The following is a 23,222-nucleotide window of genomic DNA, read 5'->3' as shown; positions in this document are numbered from 1 at the left end:
CAGTGATCCTCAGAGGAAAGTGTAACTGGAAGACATGCTTGAAGAACACCAAAACATGGGAAACTGGCCCGTTCAAAGCTGGGAAGTAGTACTGAGAAGTAAGAATGCTCACCATAGACCTTTGTCATTCCCCTCAAGTCAGGAGAGGTTAGAATATGGTGTCTTCAGAAGAGATTGCGGTTTGGTAAGGCCAAGGAAATAAAATAAGGATGGACGTTTTTTGAAGACACAATGAATGGCAGCATTATGTGCAGAATTAGGAAGCATGGATTTTGTAAAGCAAAAAAAAAAAAAGGGAAAAAATTAAGCAAAAAAGGGTAACAAAGAAGGAATTTCTTTTTTAAAAATTTAAACTTGATTCAATTCTCTTTAATTTTCTTAGCCAGTCCCTTCTTGTCTGAAAATACAATTCAACCCAGTCCCTTTCAGTAAGCACCAAAAAAGTTTCAGTGATTTCAATTATGTCTATATGAAGGCTGAGGGGAAGGAAGGACAGACAAGTCACAAGACAATAACTGTTGGGCCGACAAATGGTAGGTATAAAAGGAAAGACAATACATAGATGTGCTTGTCCATGTGTCACATATATAAGGCACTGGTTGAGTAGGCTCAACCGCACAAAAGGGAAGCAAAGCTTTATCACAGCAAGTCTGTCAAAATCTGTAGGTCTCACAAGTTATCTACCAAGGAGGATATTTTGTTTATTCTCATCATTTCAAGTTGGAGTCAACTTTGAAAGAGAACTGACAGTAATGCAAATGTCAAATTCTGGTTGTTTTTATGGTTTACTTTGAGGAGCCTACAGGGCAGTACTCAGAGTCATCTGAAGATAGATATACTCTCATATCTGCCATAATGTAGCAAATATCTGTAACTCATCAACATTTGATATAGATATTGGCAAAATGCCCCTTTTGGTACTTTAAGAAAACATTACATGAGGCTCAGTCGGTAGGGCATGTGACTCTTGATCTCAGGGTCTTGAGTTCAAGCCCCAGGTTGGGTAGGCATAGAGCTTACTTAAAAAAAAAATAGTAAAAATAGAAAGTAAAAATAAGAAAATAAAAAAATATTACAGACTCACGGAATCTTCATTCTCAAAACAATCATTAAAGATGACCTAATTCAGTCCCCTTCTCTTACAGATAAGGAAACTTAGAGGCTCAAAGGGGGATTTAAGCATCATGCACAAACTGGAAAGAACATAAACAAAATCTTATTTAAAAGCAGATAATTAAAGAGAATCAAATCAAAGAGAATCAAACCCTTTTAAAAAGAAAAGTGTCTTTTAGCTTCATTTTATACACAAAACAATGGTAAATTATATCCTCTCCTTCTTGCGGAAGAGGACTCACACCACAGCAAATCCGGTCTTTTCTAAAATACACACTCATTCCTTCAGGCAGACATTCTACCATACTGTTTTTTCCATTTACATTCAACTCTAGATCCATCACCTCACTCAGGTGTTTCCACAAAGTTTCACAAAATTGCTGAGGTTCAGCAAGTTAAGCATGTTTATTAATCCTCATCCCAATGCACCTGCTTCTAAGGAAAAAAAAAATAGAGGTACCATAATCTAAAGGTAAAGTGACCTTTCTTTTAGAAATTAGAAAATAGAGGTGGATAGTCTGAAATTTTTACAGTTTCCAAGACACTCCAAAAGAGGGGATACTCGCTATTTAGAACAAAATGCGCATGCAGTGGATTAGGACCTGTGTCATCGAGTACTGCCCGTGGTTCTCAGCAGTGGCCGCTGCGAGGTAGGCTACATGTCAGAACCAAAAGAAATGTAGAATACGTATTTTAGAGATAACGTAGGTAAAATCTCCCCTAAGGAACTCCAATGGTAGGAAGGAAAGGGGTAATATTGTACACAGCTCTAGATTTACCAGTATGTCTCCTATGTGCATCCACAGTCAGCTTGTATATCTCGGAGGATAACAGGGAACAATTTGATATCACTCATTTAACAGAGGAAAAAAAACCTAAGTCCTGAGAGATTCAATGGCTTTTATGTTCCTTCTGACAACTGACAATTTCTATTTAGAGACTGTTTTGCAAAGCTATTCAGTCCACAGACACTAGGAAGAAGAACTGATGCCAGCCAGACATTTCTTCCAGTATTAACTAATACAATGACTTTTTGGTTAATTAGGTTTTGATGCTCCAGAACTCAACCCAACAATTATACTGACAAAACCATTTCTAACCTGCAAAGCTGCTGGCCACCTATCCCACACAAATTCCACTAATGGGAGACCCCTGATGTCCAGTTTGAAGCACCTGCTGGCTATCCACCAAAATGAGAAAAGCCTGAGTTATGAATAAATAAATCGATCTATCCATTCACATTCTCTACCCTACTCCTCCTCTCTCCCTTCACCTGCCTCCTTTCTTCCTTTCCTCCTTCCTTCCCCCACCCCAATGGTATGCAGCAGGGGTCCGCAAACTTCTCTTTTAAGGGCCAGACAGTAAATAGTTCAGACTTTTTGGGCTATGCCACTGTGGCACAAAAATAGCTAGAAATAATCCCTAAATGAATGAGTGTGGCTGTGTTTCAACAAAACTATAAAACCAGGCAATGGGCCAGATTTGGCTCAAAGGGCTGTAGTTTGTGAACCCCTGGCATAGAGTAGCAGTTCTCAACTTTCGGCCTGCATTAGAATTTCCTATAGAATTTGTTAATACCCAGATTTCTCAACCCCATCCTTAAAGTTTCTGATGCAGCAGGTCTGTTATGGGGCCTGAGATTTTGCATTTTTACTAAGTTCCCAAGTAATGCTGATGCTGCTGGTCCAGGGACCACACTTCAAGAACCACAGGGAGAGAATAATGGTCTATCCTGCACTAAGTGGGAGGCTGAAATGTAATGAACAATTAAGAAAGTGGAAATTATATGCTGTAACCTTTACTGCTAATTTTATAGAATATTTCATATGAAGACTTACTGTTAAGTGCCATAATATTATCTGTTCCTGGATGATGGAAATTTATTCCCATGCGTCCTAAAAAATAAAATAATTTTATTTTAAGCACAAAGAAAAGAATGCTTAATATAATTTCAAATACACTGTAAAAGATAAACATTACAAAAAGCTAAAACAGATTAATCTATAACAATGCCATAATCTATAACAAGGCCATAGCAGTTACGACAGTTTTTAAATCAAGTCATAAAACATACGAATGAAAAAAATCTTAAAAACAAGCCAAAATCTCAATAACAACAAATAAATAAAACAAAATGAAAAAGAAGCTTCCATTACAATACACTGAAATTTTAAAGCATTTCTCGCATTCCGATTTAAACATGCCAACTGGATTAAGCATTTTATTTAAACAATCATTCATACTGCCCTTCAAATTCAAGCCGCAAAAAATGAATTCAGAGAAGTATATAAACTTGAAGCTTATATAGAGGGAATAGAAGATAAATGTTTCACAGTGGCTCAAAAACGCAACATAATTATCAGAATGGCAGCAAGAAGAAAGATGGTAAAATTTATACAACAGGTATAGTGGGGAACAACGACCGGCCTAAAAATCTAGGGTTCTTAAGCTTTCCTTACCTCTAACTAGTTATATGACCTTGGGCATAATGCTTATCTCCAGACCTTCATCCTTATAGTAACGGATTTCAAACATTTGCCCACACTGACTGGCTGCCTATTTTGGTACACCTCTGAGCTAAGAATCATTTTTACATTGTTGAAGGGTTGTAAAAATAAAAACTAAAAAACAAAGAATAATAGTGACAGAGACCATATGAACCACAGGCTTAAAATATTTCCTCTCTGGACCTTTACAGACTAAAGTTTGCCAACCTCTGGTCTATAACATGGTAAGTCTGAATCAGATGTTTTAACAAATAGCCTCCAGGGTTAAGAGAGTGTAAGATGTAGACAGCTGGTATGTGTTTCATGAATTATTTGGGAAAAGGAGGTGGATATATTAAAAGAATAATGGAACAGAGAGTCTTATGTGGAAAAAAAATGTATTTAAGTTTTCTAGACCAAGCTCTTCAACAATTGATGGATTCTAAGGAGATTATTCTAATTTTACTGTGAAGCATTATAGGACTTTCAGTAAAAATTATTTTTAGCTTTCATTATTTTAAACTTATTAGGAGGAAGATGTTACATACATCTATCTCTAATTTTATGGAAACTATTTTGCTAGCATTTATATTACAGTAATATCATTTTTAGAATGTATTTTAATGTTTTCTAGAGAAAAATCATATTAGTAAAGAACCATTTTTTAAATAATAGAATTGCTTGTTTTATTTTTTGTTGATTTCATAGATCTTTTCATATTTACTAGAAGTTAATTGTGAGGAGTTTCAGAAACTACCCATTGTTTAAAGACACATTTAACAGTATCTATATATGTAATTACTCTGGTGTCTTATGTTCTTCCAGCTCCTAAGTCATTTTAGAGTTTCTAAAAATTATAGTCTACTCCATATGCAATGAGTGCTACCTCCTACCACCACCTTGATCAGAACCTATAATAGGAAAATCTGTCATGAGAATAAGTCTTGCGGATCAGTAGGGAAAATTTACATTCTGGTTTTAGTTAGCTATATCAATATTCTATTATTTTCAGATAATCAAGACCTTATTTGTATTCATTACCACCAAATACTAACATCCATAAGAACTAGATGTGATTTACTCATTATATTCTGAGATACCCAAATTTAACAGTAAATAGACAGTCACTGGAAAGTATGCCTAAAAACCCAACAAGAGATCAAAATCACTGCCCAGGAGAACCCAAGGAAATGGCATATAGAGATGGTCTCTTCAATCTCTGACCAAGGAATATTCAGACGTGGGTGTGGTTCCTAAAAAGCCAGGGTGTTCCCTAAAATCATAAAGCGTTATCAAGAAAACTAAGCAAGGCTTGGGGCACCTGCATGGCTCAGTGGGTTGGGCATCCAACTCTTGATTTCAACTCAGGTCATGATGTCAGGGTCATGATCACAGGGTCCTGAGATCAAGTCCCGCATCTGGTTCTGTGCTCAGCATGGAGCTTGCTTGGAATTCTCTCTCTCCCTCTTCCTCTGTCCCTCCCGCCCCCTCTAAAACAAAAACAAAAACCAAGCAAGCCCAAATTTAGTTCATCCTCATTAAACTTCTTTTATTTCCCATGCTACAATCATTTATGTTAAAGAATTATGGGATTTTAAATTGGCTACATCAAATAACAGTTTTTATATGTTTCTGGAACCACTGCTATTCCCACATTTAAAGGGTAGCCCTCTCTGCATTCGTCCAGAAGCTGGGTCCTTTTTGGGCTCTTTCCAGGAGGTCTTAGGACTTTACAGCTTGAAAAGATGACTGAAAGGAAGCTCAGTAGTTTTCCGATTATCATCCCCTAGCCCACACTGATGACTTCCAATTCAATCTTTCTAAAGATGCAGAAAAAAAAAAAAAAAAAAAAAGAGCCTTAGGCAATGTTTTGTAGATGAAGGCATCAGAATTCGCTGAAAAGCAGAAAACTTTTTGCCTTTCCTGGTATCCTTCCTGATTCTGTTGGTCTCTCTAACGTCAGTGGATCTCTTGATCAACATCATCCACAAAAGATTTTATAAGAAACTGTGTCACGCCAGACCCATCAGAACCAATTATTTAAATACAATCTGTTTCCCAACTAAATGCAAATTCTTTCTATTAAACCACTTATGGTTTCTTTAAGCTACTTTCTTTACCTCTTCAAAAATTGTTTAGATTACAAAATGCAATATATTTTCATAGGAGAAAAATTGGATGATACAAAAAAATGCAAACAATAAGATCACCAATTAAATACTAGCTCTATTAACACTTTGGTTTATAGTCTTCCAGTTTAAGGAGTGTTTATCTGTAAAGATTCTTTTCTAAAAGTAGAATTATATGTTTTTTTCTTAATATATTTTGCATCTTAAATTTTATTGTTATGAGATTTTGAAGGAGAAAATATATAACAGCAAAAGAAAAACTGATTCTAAATTCAGATGAGGCCATTTCTTTTTTCTTCCTTTTGTCCAACAAATACTGCTGTTTAATCAGCTGTGAAAATAGAATCAAGTGTGTGACATCTGGTGATTTTTGTTAATGCAGTCTGGTGCTGCCAGCGTGACATTTTGTCACCTGTCTATGGTCTGCTATTTTTAAATTGTTCTTGTCAGCCAGCTATCTTTTAAGTATAGTGTAAAATATAAGGTTTCAAAAACTGAAAGGCATACTTGGTTTTACAGAGTTAAATGATGCTGTGGAAATCTGAGACTGTCCTATTTTCCCCACTGTACAGGGCCTGATAAATGGAGGTGAGGGGTTGGAGGGAGAGGTTAGAGAATAGGGTTACATATGTTTATCCGGACTGTGAAAATCACAATCTCATAAGCTCAAGTCACATTCATATTTAAAAGGCTAGTTATAAAAAATGACCTCTACTGTTATTCAAAGTTTCAGAGTCCAACCAACCCATATTATTACATGTCCAAAATAAAAACTGGAATTTTTATGAATTCATAATTAATTACGAAAGTCACCTCTTCACTTCTGCAATATGTTATGAGATAGGGAACAACCGCTATATCTTCCTCTAATCATTCCTATTTGCTCTAAAAAGTCAAGCCCTTCAGAGACCTTCACATAATAGAATGTAAGTGCTGTATTCTAGAAAAGGTTATAAGAAAAATGCATATTCTGCTGGGTTGTACTTTCCACCAATTTTCTCTATAAAATTGAAGATACATTCCTTCAGAAAAAGTATCCACAAGATAAATAACATATTATGTAAGAATACAATAAAATGGTGTTTTAAAGTCCTTTTAAGGAAAAATGATAAAATTTTGGCACTAAAGTATTCTAAATATGTTCCAAAGAACAAAGAAGCAAAAGCTATGAGCTTAGACCTGAGGTCAAATTCTAGTTTCTTTTCATACCAGTAATGGATAATTTTGGGCATGCTATCAATTTCTTTGTTCCTATGTTTCCTCATTACAGGCTCTACTCTAAAATAGTTAAATCATTCTTTTAAAACTCTCAGATAGTGGTGCTTGGGTGGCTCAGTGGGTTAAGCACCTAACTCTTGATTTTGGCTCCAGTCATGATCTCAGGGTCCCGGGATGGCAGGTGTGTCCGGCTCCGTGCTCAGCAGGAGGTTTGCTTGAAGATTCTCTCTCCCTCTCCCTTTGTCCCTCCCCCTGCTTGTGCTCTCTCTAAAATGAACAAATAAATCTTTAAAAAATAAATAAGTAAAACTCTCAGGTGATTACACTGCTATATAGAAAGGACCACTGAGTAAATTAATGGGAGATTCTTATTTAAAAAAAAAATCACTCAACTTGTATTTACTACCCCCTCTTGTATAGAAACAGAACAATCACTTTTTGCTAACTCAGAACCTGTGCCCCAAACAATTTGTAGACTCTGCTAACTTTTATACAAGACAAACTGCTATGGGCCAAAGGTAGGTAGCACAAAAATAGAACTCAAGCAACAATATAAGTAAGGAGACAGCATATTTTTCTGGAACAAACTAAATGTAATGAAGATGCACTTTTTCTGAAACAAGGGAACCTCGACATATCACAAAAGGGGCCAATTTTGTGAAAGGCTATACAATACTAAATTTAAATTATGATGAATAAAGAAAAATGCTTCCATAACACCAAAAGGGTGGCACTTATTTCTTCCAAGTTTCTGTCAGTTTAAATGTTTTAAAGCACTATTATCAGAAGATAGTTATTTTTTCCCAGATTCAGTATACATTTGAAAAGCAAACCCTTCAATATCAGTTCTCAACTGACACCTGGTCTTTTCATTTTTCAAATTTCAGTTCCACGAATAGTGAGGAAAGAGAAAATTCAAATATATAGAAATGTTTCATCAGGTACAACCCCCAAGTAGTCAGCCAGGTCTACTCTTCTGTTGTAAGAGGGAGACTACATGGATGACAGAAAGGGGACTCTTTGCCAAGATATCTTCTATAAAGTGCTACCCCAACCAGGGGATGGACCTTGCTTTACAATGTCACCTACACTGCCCAACACTCTGCTTGGTATTTCCCTATTATCCCTCCTCTTATCACTTTGTACTCTTTGAATGTTAATCCTAAGGGAGGCTATGATTAATCAGACCTAATGACCCTGGATTTTCATAGGGGTTCCCCAGTGGCTAGGTAAACTTTCATCATTAGTAGCAAGCTGGGGAACACCTATAAGAAGGGTACAGAGAGGAATCTTTCCTATCTTCACAGCAAACAATTTTTTTTAAAGATTTTATTTATTTATTTGAGAGAGAGAGAGAGAGAGAACATGAGTAGGGAGGAGGGGCAGAGGGAGAGGGAGAAGAGGACTCCCCGCTGAGCAGGGAGCCCGATACAGGGCTTGAACCCAGGACCCTGAGATCATGACCTGAGCTGAAGGCAGACACTTAATCGACTGAGCCACCCAGGTGCTCGCTTTTTCCCTATGTTTAATCCTACCTCTCCCAATGCCAGAAATCCCTTTAATCTTCATAGTTGTAAGGAAAATTGTGGCTTTCCTTCCCTTCAGCCCACGTGAAAAGTATGCAGAGAACAATTCCTCTCTCCTAGGTCTCACTCATATCTCTATCAACCCAAGGATTTCTGCACTTAGAAAAGAAATAAGGGACAGTTTTCATTAGTTGATCACCCTTCTCAAAACCATCCTTCTCACTTCTTGGAGGCATTCTCTCAAATAAACAATAGGAAAAGTCATACATAATATGGTAAAAGATGATTGATAATTATTAATATGTTATTCTGTTATAACCAAGAACTGTAGTTTGATATCTTTAAGAAGCCAAATAAATTAGTCTAATTTTTATTTAAATAAGGGTGCTGTGGTCTGATCAACACTACTAAACAACACTTTCCTCAAGTGCTGTGAAGAAAGCTTAATTCAACTTTTCCTCCATATTACTTGACATTTTTATCATGGGGGAGGAGGTAGAGACTCTTCGATATTTTCCACAAACATCTTCAAGACTGCCTTAGTTTTACTGAGTATAAGTATAAATGTGACTGAAAAACCATTAAAGTTCTTTACTAGGGGTGCCTGGGTGGCTCCGTTGGTTAAGCGACTGCCTCTGGCTCAGGTCATGATCTCCAGGTCCTGGGATCCAGCCCCATATCAGGCTCCCTCCTCAGCAGGGAGTCTGCTTCTCTTTCTCTCTCCCTCTGCTCCTTCCCCCTGCTCGTTCTCTCTCTCCCTCTAATAAATAAATAAAATATTTAAAAAAAAATAAAATTCTTTACTAAAACAGATGTCATTACTTTCTGAACTTCCTATTCTGTCATTTCTCCCACTAACAGTTAAATAAAGGGATTTCTCATTGCATACATTTTTTTTTTTTAGATTTTATTTATTTATTTGAGAGAGAGTGAGTGGAAGAGGGAGAGAATCTGAAGCAGCCTCCACACTGAGCTCAGAGCCAGGTGTGGGGCTCAATCCCACGACCGTGAGATCATGACCTGAGTTGAAACCAAGAGCCAGACACTTAAAGAACTGAGCCACCCAGGCACCCCTCATTGCATACATTTCTTTTTTTTTTTTTAAAGATTTTATTTATTTATTTGACAGAGAGAGAGACAGCCAGCGAGAGAGGGAACACAAGCAGGGAGCGTGGGAGAGGAAGAAGCAGGCTCCCAGCAGATCAGCCTGATGTGGGACTCGATCCTAGGACTCTGGGATCACACCCTGAGCCTAAGGCAGATGCTTAACACTGAGCCACCCAGGCACCCCTCATTGCATACATTTCTAAGACGAAATTTTGCTGTGAACATATTTCATTGGGTTCACTTTAAATACATCATGAAGTACTTTATTTTTCATGAATGTGATATCCTATTATATTTTCTTTACATTGTTTAGATACACAATTTTGGAAAGCCAACATAACTTAAGAGGATTATTTTCCTTTCTCCTTCAGGTGATTTTTTATAATGACAAAATGTTTATCCTTCAGTAATCACTACTTATCTATGGCAAATACAAAATTTTGACAACTTGCATCTGAAAGCTTTTAACATTTAGCTACAGTCTAGCTAAAAGGAAAGTAAATATTGTAGGAATATAAGGTTTAATTTATTACCCAGGCCAGGCAATAGCACACCACTACCACTGTCAGCCAAAAAAAAAAAAAAAATAACATCTGAGCAGTTTCTAGTCTCAAGGAACTTTATCTGACCTTTGCAGCCACTCCATGAAGTGGGTGCTTTATTTCAATGATGAGGAAACTAAGGCTTTGAAGAGGCTAACTGATTTATCTAGATCAACGGCCATAGAGACAGAGCCAGGATTCAAACCCAGGTTTGAATGACTGCAAAGTCAGAAAGGCTAAGTTGAAATTTAATCTCCTACCAAGAGAATATAAAATGCCTGGAAAAATGTTAATAAAAATAATAATCTTTGTTATCTCTAGGTAGTAAGTCTCGGATTATTTTTTCACTTTCCTTTTTGTTTTTTTAATGTACTATCTGAAATTCCCACACTAAGTAAGAAAGTATTTTTTTCCTAAAGAAAATCAAACTCCAGGAAGAAAAACAAAACAAGCATACAAAAACCTATGATTCTGTAACTTGAGTTTTGAGACGCTCAAAAAAGTGCTCCCATCGTCAAGTGGGAGAAGATATTAAAGGTAGGAGGAAAAACAGGATGGAGTAGAAGAAAGTGTTTTTGGACAGACTCCTAGGGAAGCCACATGGTAAGTCCCCTAGCCTACCACCTTTCTCTTAAAGCTCTGTTCACCTAGATGTCTGCATCTTTTGACCCAGAGATCTTCTCTATGACTTTACCTTAAGGAAAAGCTATGTGCAAGAACTTATCCATGGCAGCATCACCTATTATGGAGAAAAAGCTGGAAACAATCTAAGAGTCCAAAGTTCAGGCCTATTAATAAATTATAAAGATCAGATAAAATCATGGATAACGTTTACCACGTAAGATATATAAAAATAAGGATACACTATCACGTTTATTTTTTCAGTTACATTTTTGTTATTATAATTTTCTCCATTTTTAAGTCAAAAATTACTTAAAATTTTTCCTTTAAAATGCCAGCATCATAATTATGTTATTAGAAGTAATAAGAATCAAATACATGGTGCCATAGGCCAGATCTAAAAGTCTCCCAGCTGGAAAAGGGAAGCAGGAAGCTCAAACACTCTAACCAGAGGACAATGACATGGTGATGTAATTGACCATGGGAAATAGTCCATTAGTAGGAAATCAAGGTGGGTGGTATGATGAACAGAGAAGTTGCAAGCATACTAAGGCTGCAAAAAAGTACATATTATACGCCTCCCAACTTATTAGGACATATTGTGAGTACAATGCAAAAGACTTTTACAGATGAAACCTCACATTTGCAAATGTGGCAGAGAAATATATGCAGAGGTAGTTGGACACGCACTTTAAAAAGGCGCCTCCAAAAATGGAATAAGGGGTTTACATTACCCCATAGTGAAGTACCCTCTTTTACACTTTGCCACTGCTACTCTGAACAGGGCACAATAGCTCCTGTGTAAACAATATTCACAAAATTCTGGAAAATTATTTACAGACTATAATATAAGATCCTTTCATAATCTTTTATTGCTAGAAGAAAAGAATACAGATCAAGATAAAACAGGTATGCATAAAGGACAAAGGCTGAATATTTTAGAATAATTAGGAGAGGCTTATAGCTGTTTGTGGTAGAGAAGGAAGACAAATGCAGCCTTAGAAGATACTAAAAACACAAAACAGTCTGTGAATATCACTGGTTTTTTTTTTTTTTTAACACCATTCTCACTTCTAAGTGAAATATTCTCTAAATTACCATGTACCTAATCTTTCAACTGAGCAAAGACGTGGTAACGGTGACTAAATATAACAATGAATAAATGAAAGATCTTTTTTTCTAATTCTGAAGGCCTTAAAATACAGCTTTTCTCAAAATCCTTTACTTTCTTGATAGCCTGTTAACTACTTTATTTTCACTGGAAATTGAGGAAAGCAACAGAAAATCATGAGTGTGACAAGAAAATGATGAAATGGATTTCTGAGGTGGCTTGAGGAAATGACTATCAGGTGTTCATAGTCAGTCACAATCTATATAAAAGCCTGGAGAGAACCAGAGAGGATCCAATTCCTCACAGCTCCAGGGAACATAAGGATTCAAACAAGATGGGCATTCTTGTGGCCAACTCTTCACAGTTTTCAGATATTTAGGCTCTAAACACAAGTGGATATTTCCACAGGAAATTTCCATTACGGTATTTTAAAATATCACAGGGCCCCTAAAAAGTCCCATAACACATAAAAAGAACTATCTGTACTTAGGAATGTAACATCAACCACTAACCTGAATTTACATGGGCTCTAAAAATAGCAAGTCCTAATACTGCTGACCTTGGGACTTTCTGCCTTACATTTAACCCAAAACATTTACACACTTTAAGACATTTTCTTTCTGTTTTAGCCTTAGAGAATGTAAAGAATCACTGGCTGCTCTTAAGTCTGTGTAGTGATACTTCCTATATGAGGAGAGTGATTATATTTTAATAAAATGGAACTCTTTTTCTATGCAGTTTTCTGAAGTAGTCTTTGGAGATTGGTTTACTAAATCTCACATTTCCTTGCAGTGTACTTTGACTTAAATGCAGGTTCAGCTAAGGATTCCAAACGCACCAAGCCCAGAAAACTTGACTTCTGGTCTCATGCTACCCAACACATGCTTCTGCCAGACATTATGATTAAAGCAATCAACCTTGATTATTGTAGGTAGCTAAACCCAGGTTAAAAAAAAAAAATCAACTTTAAATACATTCCACAATGCTTTACAGAAGCAAAAAAAAACAAACGGGAAAAAAAAAAAAAGAAAAAAATCACAATTATTAAGAAGCTGATTTTTATTTAAAACACCAAGCAAGGAATGGACATATGAATATTCCTAACCTGCAAAATGATTCCTCCACATTATATCAGCGAAACTCATTGGTGGGCCACTGGGAGGGTAGTGTTTACCTTTCAGAGGCTCATGATCAGTCCTTATCATATCCATTAAGGAGTTCTCCAACGAGTGCAAGTTAAAAGTGTCATACGGCCTACTCCGGTCCTAAAAAAAAAAAAACAAAAAAACAAAAAAACACAGAACATGACAATACATAAAATTACTTCATAAAATTAATACTATATCATTTGCTTCTTGCCATGGATTGATGACATGAATCAAAGTTCCAGATAGTTCTAATAACACACATTCTTTTCATTAAGAATAATGATTTGGCAAAATTAAGCTTAATACAAGTTTCTATAATTAATTGCATCCTTTTCTCCAATATTCTTTAATGTATATGTCCCACTACTTCAGACTTTCTCTCTAAAGAACTTAAAGTAATTCAAAGGAAAGAGTCAAGCCAGTTGACTCTGCCCTCAGTCCTTCTCCTCCGGCTCCATTGTCAAATAAACATTCTATTCAAATGAACAGAGAATTTTTTATCTAGAGGAAGTCCATAATTAAGAACTCTCAGTCTACAAACAGTATCACTTTCCTGAAAAATCAAAAGGTGACTATAGTTTCAATGTAATTTTATTGGGTATCTTTAATATTCATTACTGGTAAGTTCCATACATTAGATATACTCTATAAAACTTAAAATGTGTCCAAAGTACTACTAAAATTAACTTTTGAAAAGCACTCACATGAAAAAACTTTAACCCAAGATAGTGTTTACATGATGCTAGAGTCAAAAACGTTTTGAAAGTAGAGAGCTAACACAACCTAAGTGAAGAAAAATCATCGTTCCACCACATTTCACTCAAGCCCATGGGAAACCATCATGTACAAATTATTTTTACGAGTCTGAGCTAAAAGGAAGCACAACTCACAGCTTAATTTAACCTTACAGAATACATTACATTACAGATTAAGTTTGCTTTTGATTAAGAAAAGCAAACAGGGGCACGTGGCGTCGGTTGTATCTGACTCTTGATTTCAGCTCAGGTTGTGATCTAAGGGTCTTGAGATCGAGCTCTGTGTGGGGCTCTGGGCTCAAAGCAGAGTATGCTTACGATTTACTCTCCCTCTCCCCCTCCCATGCCCCCTCCCCCCACACGCCCGCGTGGGCTCTTCTCTCAAATAAACAAATACATCTTTAAAAAAGAAAAGCAAAACACACATTTCAACAACCACACCAAATCAAACTATAGCAATGAGAGATTATTTTCAGGGTCCTGAACAGTTTACCCAGCCCTACAAATGATCACTTATCGTCTCCAATGAACAACAATAATAAGTAACTGTCTGGATGAGCAAAATGGGATACAACAGGTAAAAATCCAACTTCAGTGATCATTTTCTAGCTTAAGTCTTAACTCTTGGGAAGCTATTTTTCTTCTGGTTTCTGGAAAGCACGGCTGTATATTTATTCGGGGAGGCAGAAAGGAAAGTGGCATTTCCTCAGCACTGAGCATAAAGGAGAATCAGAGGGTACTGAATGAATGAAAGCAGAATGTATACATGCAGATTCTAAGAAGAGCCCTGAACTGAGAAGCAGGAGGCAAGAATGCTAGAATAACTACTATCAATTGGGGGCTTTGGGGTACATCATGATCTGTCTCTCCAGTGTGTGCCTGAAATTCCTCCCTTTATACAAATGAGAGGACTGAGGTAGAGTATCTCTAATAACCCTTACAACTCTATACTTTTCTTTAAACTCAGAGATGAGGAGTAGGGGTGGAGGGTGCAGATGTTTTCAAACAGACAGAAATTCCATTTTTACAAATCTTTAATGCACAAGTCAAGGGTCAACTCCTATACTAGGCCCTGATGATTCAGAGATGAATGTTGCAACCTAGTCCCTATGTACAAGTAACTAGTAGAAGGAGAGAGACATAACCAATTAAAATAAGAGAATGACAGGTGTTTTGACAGGGGAATGTGTACAGTACAATGGAAACTAAGACATTTATTTCTTAAAGAACATGTATGTATTATAATTTTTTAAAAATCACATTCTGAAAAATCCCAGGTCTCCTCAATCTGGACCTGCCATCTGACCAGGTATGAGGCTTGTCTTAGTTATTCTCAGTGGTCTTCTGTACTCTCATTGGTAAAATGGGAACTTACCTGTGAAGATTAGGTTGAAATTACTTAAGTATTTATTTTACTCACATCGTGTTTGCCAAAGAGCAAGCATTCAACATTTCTTAGTTTACTGCCACTGCCCTCTCTCACTTGCTACCTCCACCCCATTTTTTTTCCTTTTTTCTTTTTTTTAAGATTTTATTTATTTATTTGAGGGAAAGCATGGGGTGGGGGGTGGTAGGGGAGGAACAGAGCAGGAGGGAGGCAGGAAAGAATCCCAAGCAGACTCCACGCTGGGCTCGGAGCCCAACATGGGGCTCAATCTCACAACCCTGAGAACATGATCTGAGCTGAAATCAAGTGTTAGACACTTAACCAACTGAGCCATCCAGGCACCCTTCCCCATTTTTTTCTTTTTAACAGTCATCAATTATCTGTCTACTGTTGGATAAGAAAGAGACATAAAATATTTTCTTTGGTTCTCCATTTTGGTCTCTATATAATTTATAAGGTCTTTTACCTTTAAGGTCTTCCTGCAGATCATTTGTTTTGCACTGGGTTCAAGTTATCAGTGGAAACTCCAATTACTTAAGGAGTAAAACTGAATTTCCAGAAATGTTGGCTTATGTGTCCCCATAAGAGGTATCATATTCTTTGTCCAGAGGAAAGGCCACAGGTGAAAAAAAAAAAGGAAGTGTACGGATGAGAAGTCAAAATGACAACCTATTTCTGGCACTGACAATCCTGGAATGGATGTCTAGGAGCCTTCATATATATATATATATATATATATATATATATATATATATATATATATATGTATATATATAATTTCCACACTGCTAACTAGAGCCCTGAAGGTGTGGGACTGTTTCAAAAAAGACTGATAAGGTGAAGGGACTAAAAGAAATGGCTGTTTGAAGGCATTCAAGAATCTTTCCAGTCAGGACAGTTTATTTTTTTCATTTAGTTCTTGATATAATTCTTCAAGGTAGATAACAATATACTCATTTCACAAATGAGAAAGGTGAGGTTCAGAGAAGATTCCAGCCTGGATCTAACCTCAAAGCCAATACCTATGGAGTACAGACACAAGCCCAAAGAAACTGATCTGGTCCAGACAGGATAGTAAATGAAAAGTTCTATAGAAGCACAGCATTGCATCTAAATACCAATGAAATGACCTTCTTGGCAAGATGGTAGTGAGTCCCCGTCAGAAGACAATATTGGATTATTAAATGACTGTCAGGAAAATTGGAGGGGGCGTTTGGGTGGGGACTCATGCATCTGAAGTGGTACTCAAACCTGTCAAATTGTCAAAATCACATGTAGAATGGTTAAAATGCAGGTTCCAGGGCTCCAGCTAAAACCAACTTAGTCATAATTTTAAAAGAAATAAGTGTCCCAGGTGACTCTTTTGACTGGCAAGATTTGAGAACCACTAGACTGGATGATTCTTCAAGTTAAGCCTTCAAACCTGTATCTGATCAGTAAAATGGAATGGTGAAGTGAGGGAGGGACTACAAGGATAGCAGCAGGAAAGAAACAAGCATGGCCACTTTGCCAAGGGTCAGCTTTGCAGTCTCTCATTGATTGCGGGTTAGGAAAGCAGTTGGTGGTCTGGCATTTATAAGTACACACTCTGAAATCAGCCATCTGATTTTCAAATTCTGGCTCTGCCAGTGGCTGGCACGTCACTCTGAACAAGTTTCTAAACCTTGGGTATCTTCATCTATAAAATGATGATAATTTTTCCTATGGTTATTTTCAGTACTAAATGACAGAATGTACAACAAGGCATCTGTACAGTGGTGGCTACTGGAATATTAGCAAGAACACAAAGAAACTTCTATGATGCCACCTTAGAGTACTGGGACATATATTTAAAAACCCAGAGGTTCACTAGTGCTGAACAGATGAAAAGATGACAGGTGGAATGCAGGACAAAATTTGCACAGCCTTCTTAATTGAACAAATTTCAATGCGGAGACTTATTTTCTCATTAAAATTTATTCATCTATGACTCACTGATTTATATTTGCAGCATACTATTCATCCTTTTTGTTCCATAAGTAGTAAACATTGCTAAAAAACAACTGATTAACCAGATTAACAACTGCAAGAAACAGAATAAAAAGGACAGAAACACTACAAAATTTGCAGTGAAATTCAAGCAGAAATCATACATAGAGAAAACCAGACCATAATTTATCATTCAACAACAAAAGTTAGAAGTGGCAACTAACCTTTTAAGCTTTCTTTAAGTAAGTTTTGGTTCTCAATATAGGGAAAATAAGGAACACATCTTTTTTCATTTGTTTTTAACAAGCAAATACATCAGGAAGTATTAGAACATCTATAAATAATGCATCCCATTATTGGCTCTTTCTTTGAAGATAACCTATGACAACAGTTGGTTGTACATAGAGGGAGTCCACTCCCATTGTACAGTTCACTAGCCCTGCTTATTTTCTTCCCTCAGCTTGACTTAATATTAGTAAATTTATAAGGTATTTAATACGTGCTTGTCACTATTCTAAGCACGCTAAATGCATTCCCTCACAACTCTATTTTATAAATTAAGCAATTAAATCTTGGAGAGATTAATAACTGGCCCAATATTACAGGACAGTAAGCAACAGAGCCAAGGCCCCAATCCACTCAAATCCGAACTGTACTCTTAAGAAGGAGTCTCACTCTACTGCCTGACTTCCTCTGACTCCCTCTACCTTAAATCCTTTTCACAAACATTCCCTCAACCCAATCCTAACACATTCAGAGAGGGGCTTCTTTGACCACCACCCTGGCACACAGGCAACCTAATTAATCCTCACTTGCCCTTAGTCATTTACTCTTATTCAAATGACAGTTAAACTCAAGAAGTAGCTTATCTACCCTCTAGCATTGCCACAGACCCACCTCCACCAGCCCTAATCCATTCACCTGCCTTTTTCTTGAAAGAGAAATCTAGGACCCTTTCCTATTCTTTCTGGCTTATCCCCAGACATATCCTCTCTTAGAGATACAAGATAGAAGGCTGTAAGGGCCCAACAACAGCTGAGAAAAAGCAGCTCCAGAACCAAATGATAAAATTAATCATGGTGTTTACTATGTGGTAGGAACTGGGCTAAATGCTTTATTACCATGATCTCAACCCTCACCACAACCCTATAGGGTCAGCATTATCTCCATCTCACAGAAGAGAAAACTGAGGCTCACAAAGGTTATGTAACTGCTCAAAGTCACAAAGCTAGGCAGAAAGCAAGATGTGAACCCAGGTCTGTGACTTTCAAGTCTATGCCAGTAATGTTCCAGAACTTCTACACTGATCAGTTGCTTTGTGTCCCATAGACAGTGGGCACTTGGCTAGCAAAAACAGAGGCACAGGCAGGATCAAAAATCAAAAGGTGGGTAGATGTTTGAAAAGGCTAGGAAAGGATAATTGGGGTTGTGAAACAATATAGAAAAACAGGAGGAATTACTGAAGGAAGGTTTTTACATTTATCATATGGTTTCAACATAAGTATGGATAAAACATTTCAAAGTTAAATGCATTCAACATATATGGGAAGATTAACTCAAAAACTAGCCATTTTTAAATTTCCACTCTACTGCTCTTACTTTCTAAATTCTTTTTATGGGGGGGGAGGGGCAGAAAGAGAAAATCTCAATCAGGCTCCACACGCAGCACAGAGCCCAACACGGGGCTCAATCCCATGACCCCAAGATCACGACCTGAGCCCAAATCAAGAGTTGGACACTTAACCGACTGAGCCATCCAGGCACCCCTACCACTCTTATATTCTAATGGGTTTACATTATTTGAAACTATCTCAGCTTCCTATTTACACTATAAACACTGTTAGTGGTAATTAATATGCTTTACTTATTTTAAATGAACATTTAATCACATAACTCACACATAAATCCATTCTTCCTGAACACAAACAAACAAAAGACTATTACAGAAAAAGCAAAAGTCTCCAATCCTGCCTTCTTATACTCTTCAGACCACTACATACATTTGGTATGTATTCTTTCAGATGTTTAAAAATACATTCATACATATATGTACCCATAGAAAAATGTTTCATGTTATTTATTCCCCTAAGCAAGAAGTATGCATATTGTTCTGCAATTTGCTTTCTTCGACCAATACTGTGCTTCTGAGATCGGTCCCTTTTAATAGGTATGTTCCTGCCTCTCCCCCACCCAACCATATACACACCCCTCCTACAAAATATATGCATAGTAACTATATTAAAAGAGTCAAGTAATTACTTCCATATACATTCTATAAAATAATTTCTGATTTTGAGATTTCTTTCCCATCCCCCAGTTTTCTCAAAATTTCTGTTCTGGCCCTTTAACTGCATCTGTTCCATGCTTGATCTACTTTAGCATAATGGTTTTCTGATCTCCAGTTTCTATGAAAGACTCTACTAATAACAAAACATAAGAATCTATACAACTTATCAGTCCTGAGTAAAAACCGAAGAGCCAATAAGTCCGAAAGTTCAACATGTAGTGATTTCAAGCACAGAATCTGCTTAAGAGTACCATAAAGAATAGACAGGACATGTAACAACAAATACTAGATGGGGGCAACAAACAATTAGAGGAGTAGTAACATAAAATTTCTATGTATCACAAAACAGAAGTCTAGGAATTTATAGTTCTAAACCAATTATTGTCATTATTTGTCAGAATCTATCAAAAACTGAGGTTCCTAGATCAAATTGAACTTTACTATAGTACTGAGCAGCTTGACATACATTTGCCCTAAGATTAAAACCTTTCCCAAATAAAGGAAAACCTGTCACTCACATGACAGAAAGGGGAAAAAATAACTTTTCAAATGAAGATTTTCATCCCATCTTCAGTATGTATCAAGTTCTTCAGTCTGTGGTCAATTTTAACCATTCCAAATGAGACTATTACATTTGTAGCCTTCTGGAAAACATGATCGTAGATTCTCCTTGTCACTCAACAGCAAGCAGATAATGCTCCTTATATTTAACCTAAAGTCCTTACAAAGTTGAAACCTTTCTCCCTTCTCTATTCTCAGAAGAGAAATAACTGATCAGGACCTGCTGCAAATTTTAATATTCTTTAAGATTATTGTTCAACCCAGTCTTCCATACAAAAAATTCTCAAGAACCCTCAATACAGCCTGGGGTACAATTAGGGTATACAAAGAAATTACGACTTCCTCATCTTTTCCTTCTTGAGGTTGACTAATTCCAGTTACTTTAACCTTTTTTTTTTTTCTAATCAGATTATTTTTTTTTCTTGCTGTTAAAAGCAAACCAAACTAACTAAGGTTCTTAAGGAGTTTAAAAAAAAAAAAAAAGCAAGATGATAGTTTCATTCAACAATCAGATGAGAACGACAAATGGCAATTTTCACCTAGCCTCTTCCAGCTCCTGGCTATCCCCAATCTTCCTACACAGCTCTTCTCACTGGTTTGCCACCCAGACCAGGTAAGAAGCCCAGTTCACCAGACACCAAGAAACATGGTTTTTGGAATCACCTTATTCACTTGAAATAACTTATATATCAAGGCCAAATCTAGCTGGATGAAGGGTAAAGAGGTGAACTGGACAAAAAGTACAAATGTCCATTGCTACCATTTCTGACTATGGTAAAGACTTCAGAGCTAAGTAATATGCACTTAAAAAAGGAGCAGGAGTAGTTTAGCAGTGTGTTAGGTAAAAGGCAGAAAGCCAGACCTAGGAAGGATATAGAAAGGGAGAAAAATAAATACAACGCTCAAAAGAGCAGGCTTCAAGAAACTACAAAAATTAGAGTTGCCCCCTTCCTTGATTACTGGGCATATGGGACTAACTGGCGTTGCCCCAAATCACTAGGTGGTTAGCAAGCAGAATATCAACCCAAGCAGCCTATTAGGCATTGGTTTATTAGGTATGATAATGCAGGGAGAGGCTTAACCTTTGCAACCAAAACCTACCTTAGAATATTAGGCAAAAATACATGTAGCCCTTCATATTGTTATCTTTCTACTGATCATAAATGTCAAAATCCTTCCATAAAACTGACCAATTCTAAGTATAGTTGTGACTCTCCTTCCCCACCCCAATATTTTTGCTCCAAATAATTAGCATTAACTCAGTATATTGTTATAACTTTTTACATGTCTACCATCATCAATAAATTGCAAATTCTATGGGAGCAGAGATGTGTCTTACTCGTATTCCCATCACCTAGCAGAGGGCCTAGCACATCATAGGCTTTCAGTAAATGCTTTTTTTACACTTTAATCATCCTTCAGATGGTTTCATATGACATGATTTTCACTTAAAACTGATGAAGAACTGCATACCTATTAGAATGACTAAAAAGCAAACAAAGAAATCCCTGACAATTCCAAATGTTGATGAGGACACAGAACAACTAGAACTCTCATAAATTACTGGTGGGAATGCAAAATGGTACAGTAACTTTGGAAAAACAACTTGGGAGCTACTTAAAAAGTTAAACATACCCTAAACCGTATAACCGAGCAACCCTAAGTATTTACCCAAGATAAATAAAAACATACGTCCATACAAAAACCGGTAAACAAATATTTATAACAACTTTATTCATAATTTCCCCAAAGTGGAAACTACCCAAATGCCCATCAACTGGTAAATGGATAAACAAATTGTGTACATTCACATAATGGAATATTATTCAGCAATTAAAAAAATGAAGTACTGATATGTGCTATAACATGGATAAGCTTTGAAAACACTATGAGAAGCCAGTCACAAACGATCACATGTTGTATAATTCCAATTACATGAAATACGCACAATAGGTAAATTAGCCAAAGAGACAGAAAGTAGACTGCTTATTGCCTCGGCTGGGGTAGTCAAGAGGGTAACTGAAATTAACTGCTGGTGGTTAAGGTGTTTCTTTTTTGAGGTGACAAAAATGTTTTAGAATTAGATGGTGATTATTGACACACAATTTTGTATATATACTAAAAACCACAGCATTTAAATAAAATTTTAAAAGGTGAATGAACTTTATGGTATGTTAATTATATCTTAAGAAAGGTATTATTTTTTTAAAGTTTTTCTAATGTTTTAACAGGAACTATGATACTACCTGCAAATTGTCTATTTTAGGTATAGGACATAAGATCTAGTAACTTTCTTCAGCTATGACTGAAGGAAGGCAAAGTCTTGACTGTAGCTGTTCCATTCAAGAGCCACAACAGGACTCAGGTAATAAAATCTAAATCAGACAGTAGTAAAGCTCAAGAGGCAAACCTACTGCCAGTCAAATAACTAATGCCATCCCTTGTCACAATGTGTCATTTACATTTCTAAGGACGTCTTTAATACTCCTGCAGAGACCTACCAGCAGTTATTAACCATATTGCCCACAAACAGCATGTTCTCTCTCCCATTGTTTCTAAGGAGTTTTTTTTTTTTTTATTCCAGAGATTCCAATCTTAGAGTGATGTGCTGTGTCCTTCAGAGACCCAGCTTATCCCATACTTGTAACCAAGGCACATTTTAAAAAGGATATGCTCCAGCTTCTATCTAGAACTATTACTAGACCACAAAGGACACCTATATCCATAAACACCAAAGTCAGCCCTGCCCCTGTTCATTTCAATTGTTGTTTGGCTTAAATGGATAAATGAGGAGTTACACAGCAGAATTCGCAGATTCACCAGAATCTGACAGGGGCCGCGACGTGAACGCTTCTGCTGTGGCCCCCTGTTACCCTCTATGATCCTTGTATTTAAAAACTGAGCAGCAAAACACAGCTACTTTTACGCAAATAGTCCTGGGGCACCTGGGTGGCTCAGTTGCTTAAGTGTCTTACTTTAATTTTGGTTCATGAGCTCAGGGTCATGAAATCAAGCCCTGTATTGGGCTCCACATTGGGCATGGAGCCTGCTTAAGATTATCTCTCCCTCTCCCTCTCCCCTTCCCTCTTCTTCCCTGAAAGAAAGAAAGAAAGAAAGAAAGAAAGGGAAAGAAAGACTGCCCTATGACAATGAAAGCAATAAAGCAAAACTGTGCCAACATGATCTAGCTACAAAGTATCCTTTCTTTTTTTCTTTTCAGCTTTTTATTTAAGTTCTAGTGAGTTGGGCAACCCTCTTGGGTC

At 36.8% G+C, this 23,222-nt stretch overlaps 1 protein-coding gene across 5 annotated transcripts in view; it reads right to left on the bottom strand.

Moving 5' to 3' along the window:
* CPEB3 (cytoplasmic polyadenylation element binding protein 3) overlaps positions 1–23,222 on the bottom strand; it is a 178,538-nt gene that overhangs the window by 97,347 nt on the left and 57,969 nt on the right. For 4 of the 5 annotated variants that reach the window (XM_026481651.4, XM_044378035.3, XM_044378033.3 and 1 more), the window contains 2 exons: positions 12,959–13,118; positions 2,952–3,008 (listed from right to left, as the gene is read on the bottom strand). In XM_026481651.4, the coding sequence (XP_026337436.1) occupies positions 2,952–3,008; positions 12,959–13,118 (217 nt within the window). The remainder of the gene's footprint in view (positions 1–2,951; positions 3,009–12,958; positions 13,119–23,222) is intronic. The other variant, XM_026481652.4, reaches the window with a different exon arrangement.

This window comes from Ursus arctos, unplaced genomic scaffold (genome assembly GCF_023065955.2).
Source record: "Ursus arctos isolate Adak ecotype North America unplaced genomic scaffold, UrsArc2.0 scaffold_7, whole genome shotgun sequence".
Taxonomy (NCBI): Eukaryota; Metazoa; Chordata; class Mammalia; order Carnivora; family Ursidae; genus Ursus; species Ursus arctos.
Note: the sequence above shows the minus strand (reverse complement) of the source record. Positions and strands in the feature narration are given on the sequence as shown.